General features: G+C 45.4%; 2 protein-coding genes across 2 annotated transcripts in view; both read right to left on the reverse strand.

Moving 5' to 3' along the window:
- Window positions 1–266: 266 nt before the first annotated feature.
- LOC125517562 lies at window positions 267–1,130 on the reverse strand. The gene has a single exon (XM_048682765.1). The coding sequence runs from the start codon at window positions 1,053–1,055 to the stop codon at window positions 456–458; it is 600 nt and encodes a 199-aa protein (XP_048538722.1). The 5' UTR covers window positions 1,056–1,130; the 3' UTR covers window positions 267–455.
- A 1,713-nt stretch (window positions 1,131–2,843) lies between these two features.
- Window positions 2,844–7,588, reverse strand: part of LOC125513537 (isocitrate dehydrogenase [NAD] regulatory subunit 1, mitochondrial-like) — a 4,890-nt gene continuing 145 nt past the window's right edge. Inside the window, exons 1-4 of the mRNA XM_048678664.1 lie at window positions 7,109–7,588; window positions 4,279–4,518; window positions 3,838–3,916; window positions 2,844–3,362 (exon numbers count right to left, since the gene is read on the reverse strand). The exon at window positions 7,109–7,588 is cut by the window's right edge and continues 145 nt beyond it. Coding sequence (XP_048534621.1) covers window positions 3,088–3,362; window positions 3,838–3,916; window positions 4,279–4,518; window positions 7,109–7,588 — 1,074 coding nt within the window. The 3' untranslated portion in view covers window positions 2,844–3,087. The remainder of the gene's footprint in view (window positions 3,363–3,837; window positions 3,917–4,278; window positions 4,519–7,108) is intronic.

Consider the following 7,588-nt stretch of genomic DNA (forward strand, 5'->3'; position numbering starts at 1 on the left):
CAGTTCGCTCATCAAACTGCCAAACAATTTGAGTGCTGTACCGGAGTAAGCCTGGAGTTCCCGGGTTCTTATCACAGCTGATAAAAGAATGAAGCTCACCCAAAAAAACGCGAAAAGGAGAAGATTGCGCAAAGCTATTATCATCCACCAACATCCCAAATCAAGAATCAGAGTTAGAGGAGCTACCAAATTAAGGATTCCAGAAGGAAGATCAATGATAACATCAGCAGTTCACCACATGAAACCAATCAAGCCAGACACGGACGGACGCTACACAATGGTGATTCTTGTTTTAAAATCCGCTAACAGAGCAACCAAACAGTAGCACATAGTTTCATATACCATACCAAAGTAACTGCAAGCGTTTGATTTTTGATCGGCCATGACAGAGCTCACAGCAATTGAAAAGCATTACTACAAAATTGGAGTTACAGATTGCAAAGATATGCGGCGACTCAGTTCTCCAGGCCGGGCACCTGCATGCGGCGGGCGGCCTCGGACTTCTTGCCGCCGAAGATGTCGTCGGATACGACCCTGAGCTGACCTCGGTTCTTGGACTTGGCGATCTTCTGGATCGTCTTGGGGTTGGTGACCTTCTGCAGCTTCGAGCCCGTGCGCAGCACGTTCTCCTTCTTGCGCTTCTCCCGCTCCTCCTTCTGCTTGCGCTTGGCGACCTTGTTCTGCCGGATCTCGTCCTTGAGCTCCGCCACGCGCGCCTGGTACGCCTTCTTCAGGGACTTGTCCCTCACGCGCTGCTCCAGAGGGACGGGCTTCCGGGACACCATCAGCGCGGAGGAGCGGCGCGTGCGTGGCTCCTTCCATGTCCGCCCCGAGACGCGCCCGGCGATGACGCCGTCGTAGGTGGGCGACCCGAAGGCCGCCGGCTTGGACGGGTCAGACTGGGAGGCCACTGCACGGAGCTTGGACGACCGGGGCGCGTCGGCGTCGAGGTCCATGGAATCGGCGGCATCTGCCTCCTCCTCCCGGCGCTTGCGCTTGCCGCGCTCGCCGCCGAGGCCCTCGTCGAGGTAGCGAAAGTCGAGGTGCGAGGCCATGGGGGAGACTAGGAGCTAGGGTTGGGTTTCGCCGTCTTTGGGTTTGGGAGAGAGAGGAAGAGGGACTGGAGGCGGAAGGGGTGGTTTTTGTTAGGGTTTGAGACACGGATGGCGGAGGCAAGTTGGATGGGCCAGAGTTGGCGTAAATTTGGAAGGCCCATTTCACTACTAGCTCTGGTCGAAAAAAAAGTTCGTGTCTTTTTTTTTGTAAAAACATGTGTCTTGTAAAACAAATAGTGCATGAAAAGTTGTTATTCCACCCATTAACTCTTGCAATTTTTAAGAACACAAACGCTTATTTTTCTCATGTAAATTTGCAGTAGTATATACTCCCCCTGTTTCTAAATATAAGTCTTTTTTTTGCATGATAATACGTGTCTCATTAATAAAATAAAGATCCAGTTACAAGCCACGTAAACATCAACATTATAGGACTGAAAAGATAGGATATTCCTATGTAAAAAACCAACGCGTGTCCCTCTCCACTAAGGAAAAGGAGACATATCACCGCTTCACCCGGGCTCGACTTGGCTCCATCGCTGATCGGCAGCTTTACGGACCTCCAAAGTAGTTTGCCTGAAGCAAAACCATTGCCGTTGAAAGAATTAGAACGGGGCAACGTGTCTCTGGACACACCATCGAACTCTAGAACTGACACCCCCCGCACGACTACAACGTCGGAGGAGGAAACCAGAACTGTCAGCCTCCAACCACAAACCTAGCAGGAGATGCACCATCTTCCAGCTGTCACTTGTGTAGACAACCATCTGCGCATACTCCTGGACGACAAAACCTCCCTGTTCCACCATGGCGTCGGGGACAACGCCGCAACAACGGGGACAGAGCGGAAGGAGAGACACACTTGACGGAGTCGCCGTCGCTGCCTCGCCAACACCATCCATGAATCCTAACGCCACCGATCTGAAGGATCGGCAAACACACGATGTCATCAACTCCGAGACGCCGCCATGGAAGACACTGCCGGTGTGGGAGTGGAGTTGAAGCAAATTTATTCATCCAGGCACCGCTCCCACCATCCCAACGACTCACCACGACCTACAAATCCAAACCCTAACTACAGAACGGAGGAACGGGGTCCCCCCTTCCTCCTGCCGCTGAAGCAGCAGCCAGAAGGACAGGGGGTCGGTGCCCTGGCCGATGGAGATTGGTGGAAGAAGATCACCTCCAGCAGCCGGGAGGGAGAGGGGGCCAGCGCCCTGGCTGGTGGAGATCGGTGGAAGAAGATCACCTCCCTAGTCGCCTGGCTCGTGGCGGCGGCTAGGGTAGCAAGGAATAATATAAGTCCTTTTATTGAGATTCCAACAAGGACTATGTATGGAGCAAAATGAGTGAATTTACACTCTAAAATACATCCATAAGTCCATGTCGAAATCTCTAAAAAGAACTTGTATTTACAAATGGAGGGAGTATATGTGCATGATATAAATATTTTCAGTACTTGTAAAAGTTTAAAATATGATTCTTTGTTTTTTTTTCTGAACTAAAGGGTGCAACAGGTATCACAGAATCCGTTTGCATATGGAGTTCAACCTCGTTTCGTCCGGCTTTTATAAGGTGTGCACCACATTTTCTGTTGATCAATTAACGACATAAGAAATACATGAACCCCTTATAAGCACGACGAATGGAGTACTATGTAAAAATTAACATGCAAAGGTTATACAAGTCATATCGGAGCATCAATCTGATTACTGAATCAAGTTATCTGCTCGACCTTAATTCACAAAACATTTAACTCAAATGCGTAAATTCACGAAACATATCTGATGGATGCAAAAGAGATCGTTTCTTGATATTTTCAATCTTATTTCCAGTTATATAACTTGGCAAGTTTCTGGTGAGTTACTCAAATTATTCTGAAGCAAAACCAGAAAGAACGCACCGGAAGATTTACAGTGGTTCGCTGAACAAAATGACAATCTAAAGCTACAATTAAAGAAAATCAGTCCGGACTAACGGCCTAGTCCGAGGGGCGCAAAAAAACTAGTCTCGAAAAGCACGCAATTGGCGGCTAATCAAGTTTGGCGATTACTGCATCCGTGACTTCCTGGGTGGTGCTGGTGCCGCCCAAATCCCTGGTCCTGTATTTGCCTTCTGCAATGACACTCTTCACTGCTGATTCCAGCCGGTCGGCGAATGACGGGAACTGCAAATGCCTCAGCATCATGGCGGACGAGAGAAACAGAGCAACTGGGTTAGCTTTCTTCTGTTGCACAATCTTGTCATTTCCCACATTTCCTGCAGAAGCGCCCTGCTCAAAGATGGCATGGTCCTGACCAACATTGCCTGAAATAATGCAGTACACGAAGATTTAGAGACTAAGGCCCTGTTTGGTTCATAAGTCCTAGGACTTTTTTTAGTCCCAACTTAGAAGTCCCAAGTCCCTAAAAAGTCCCTACCTGTTTGGTTCCTGGGACTTAACATGGACTAAAAGACCATATTACAACTATAAGTCCCTATAAGTCCCTCCTTGAGAGTCTTATTTCATAAGTCCCAAATGCCCACTTTAAGTCCCTATAAGTCCCTCCTGTTTGGTTTAAGTCCCTGGAAACAAACACCCTCTAATTTTCCATCCCCATATGCTCTCACAAGTCGGGTATTTATGCATTGCATAGTGCTAAGATGTTCAGACATGGGAAGGCTAAATAGATATATCAAATGCAACATTGAGCAGGCTATTATTAGACAAACAATCAATTTATACCAATTGTAAACCTATTTCCGCTAAAACAGAAGAATCACAAGCAGAATCAAACTCTACCTCCAGGCATGACACCCGTGCCTCCAGCAATACCTGCAGCCACATTAGACACCAGATTGCCATAAAGATTTGGGGTGACCTACAAAGGGAAGAAAAACAAAAGTCAACAGGTAACTACCGAAATTGATTTGTAAACTTTGGGACATCAAGACAACCTTTAGAATGTAAAACAGCGCATACAAAGAAACATGAGATTGCCAACAGAGGTACAAACATAAGAGGTGTTACTACCACATTTGCAAAAACTTAGCTAAACGATCCGCACTGATATTTTCTGTATAGGATCAATATAAGTATTATATCAAACAGCGTGCTCAAGGTTAAAATAGTAACTTATTGTATAACCACGAGAACATTTCAGCTTGATGAACATTGAACAATTAGAATATGGTTGCAATACAGTGACATTTAGTAAGAAGTGCATAGATTTCATATACATACCATAACATCAAACTGTTCAGGTTTTGCAACAAGCTGCATACAGCAGTTGTCCACAATGATTTCACTATATTGAATTCCAGGATACTTCGTCGCAACCTCACGGCAGGACTCCAAGAACAAACCATCAGCTAGCTTCATGATGTTTGCTTTGTGCACTGCCGTCACTTTCTTTCTATTGTTGAGGTAAGCATACTCAAAGGCGTATTTGGCAATCCTTTCAGAGCAGAACTTCGTCATCACCTGGCAAATCCATTCAATGAGTTTAACATGAAGAAAAGAAATCCTTCAGACAACAAAACAAAAAGAGAGAACAGTTGTAATTGTAAAAAAAACAGAAGCAGAATACAGTGCAAACAGGCACAAAATTGATGCGACAACTATAGTTCCAATGACAGGGCATTTAACTATGCAGGGAAAAGCACCGAGTATATGCCAACTAACAGACAAATCTTACTGTTGAGATCAAAACCCCTAGGGGAAATGTCACTGGATACTTAACTAAATTATCATTTTGTATTAAGAATAGACTAGAGAGAAATATATTTTTACTGAATTATTAAATTCACTACTCAAAAGCATGGGCACCACAAACTGTACATTTGAATGCTTCTATTGTTGTGTTATGTAGGGCAAAGGTAACTACTATTCATCCTTGGCCAGGACAGTACATAATCAAGCACAAGAACAAATACATAAAATTGATAATTGAGAGGGCGACATAACCATAACTTGTGTAACATGACTGCGCCTTTGCTCACTTCGTCCATTAAAAAGGCTATGAGCAGCAATGCAGCACCATTGCAAGTTGACCATTAAGTCATTTTATGAATGTTCAACAAAAGCTAGTGCTTTGGTAAATATATGCACATCTAAGGTTAGGCAAGTTTGACCAACTTAGCTGGGTGTTTGGTTGAAGTCAAACCTTAGACAAGATTATTTTTTCAATAAATGGGTACATGTCATACGCTTACAAAAGTGTAACAGAATTGTAATACCCCGGCACATTAGTGGATGCTCACGTTGCCCAATTAGAGTTGTGTCACTGCATTAGCTTCTCATGGAGATTTTTAATGGAGTTGGACCAACATATATGCTGTGTTCCAAACGTAGCACCTCCAGGTTTACCCTTTTACATGAAATGACTGCTTTCTACAAGTGGGCTGGCAATTGAGCAGATTTGGGACGGGACAGGACAGGACAGAGATTCCTCTTATGCTTACCAACTTGTGTCTTCAATTTTGTTGAACGAATGTAACAAAAGTTCGATAATAAACGTGGGGTAAATTGTGGCATTGTTAGTTCTAGAACAAGACAGGCCCACAATCCATCAGTATGGTGGTCCTATTATACACACCAGATGTTCTATTTACAAGCAAATTAGTGATGGATATCATGAACTCTTAAAGTAAAGAACCCGCTGTCCCAGTACTATAAATAATGACAGGAATAAATGTTGTAGAAGATTGTAAATGGTTAATCTGCGCCCATCACACCTTTGAGTGTTTATAGACATGATAAACGTCCTTTTACACGGATATATGCATACTTATAAAGGCCCTGTTTGGTTCAGCTTTTATCGACGGATTCTGCTGCCGCGCAGCATAATCTGAACCAAAGGGCGAACCCAGCAGAATCCGATTCCAAAAATCCGCTGCCAAAATCTGAACCAAAAGCGGAAGCAGCCCAGGACGTGCTTTCTAAAATCTGATTCCGCTGCGGGCCAAAATCTAAAAAAGTGGTATCAGCTGGTTTGCCAAATGACCTACATCTTTTTCACATCAGATTTTCCACAGCTGCTTTTAGAAATCCACAACCAAACCAAACAGGGCCAAAGTTACAAGTATCAATGTAATACATTTTTTTCTGGACAGAATTTGCAGGAATCGGACAGGAAAATATTTCAGTGAATTATGCGCGCTGCATGCTTCATACTAGGAGGAGAGTTCTTTGGCTGTCTACTAAAGCCACATTTTTGTGTAAAAGTGTGGCAAGCCAGACTAAGGCAAGTTTGGCAAAATGTTGAGCCAACGACAGGTAGGCTGCAGGGCAATTGACCGGACACGTACAACAGATGACCAAACTTGAATATATATGGGTTGACAAAGTGGGGCTGTGAACCAAGCATGCACCAGATGTTCCATGCTACAATTGGCAATGAGAAATAATGGTGTCTCGCGTACCTTTAAATTCAATTTAAAGAAACAGATAGGCAACCTTAACTTAGAACAGTGGAACAAATAACATAAGCATTTGTGTATCATCCTAACATTGCTACATGTGATCTCATAGATAAAGTTAATCTCAGAATTAGAAAACACGGCCATGATCCATCAAAGTATGTACTAAATGCTCTCACAATTCACTCACCCCAATATATCAACGACTAAACCTCGTGGCAATCATATTCAGTTGGAACAAACCAATCATAAATGCCTACAGTTTTGTTTCACATTATTACAACTTGTGCAGTAAAACCCAACAACCCATGAACTCAGCTAGATTGTCCGTTACGCAAATTGCCACAGAATCCCAATTGCCAATAGCCATATATTATACAACACAACCTACCAAGTACTCAGTAACCCGCAGTAAACAAAACAAACTTGTTACAAGCATATTGACGGAATATTGTTGCTTCAACAATACAACGATTGTCCATGAGGGTCTCTTGTCCATCATGTGTTCAGCAAAAGTGTGGGAAAGCTAAGTACCTCTACTAGCAATCAAACAGTATATTCGATCACAATCCACGAACACATTAGCTAGCATAAACTACATCAGCAAGGTCAATGATTGTCCTGCATTGAGCAGTGTGCGGAATTCGCCATACCTTGAGGCTCTCCACGACGCCAGGAACGACCTCGTGCTCGAGACCCGAGTACTCGCCCTCCGTGTTCTCCCTGATGACGGCGATGTCAACGTTGTCGTGCCTGGTGGGCAGGCCAGGGAGGTTGAAACAATTGACGAGGGAAGCGTAGAGGTCGAGCTCCTTGCGCAGCTGCAGATTGAGGGAGGAGACACCTCCGCCGACGGGTGTAGCGAGACCGCCCTTGAGGCAGACCTTGTTGCGGCGGATGGACTCGATGACCTCGGGAGGCACCGATGGCATGTCGCCGTGGACCTCGTACGTCTCGAAGCAGACCGGCGCGTGCATTGCCTCCATCACCTGGCGCACGGCGCCGGTCACGAGGGGCCCGATGCCGTCGCCCGGGATGAGCGTGACGGTGCGCGGGGCGCCGTCGCCCGGGCGCGGCATGTAGGTGACGGTACGGCGGGACACGGCGCCAGCGAGGGGGGAGGGAGGGGCCGG

Source organism: Triticum urartu, chromosome 6, assembly GCF_003073215.2.
Source record: "Triticum urartu cultivar G1812 chromosome 6, Tu2.1, whole genome shotgun sequence".
Taxonomy (NCBI): Eukaryota; Viridiplantae; Streptophyta; class Magnoliopsida; order Poales; family Poaceae; genus Triticum; species Triticum urartu.

What these genes read in the sequence shown, in the direction of transcription:
- LOC125517562 (XM_048682765.1), bottom strand. Translation starts at nt 1,055, where the DNA reads ATGGCCTCGCACCTCGACTTTCGCTACCTCGACGAGGGCCTCGGCGGC.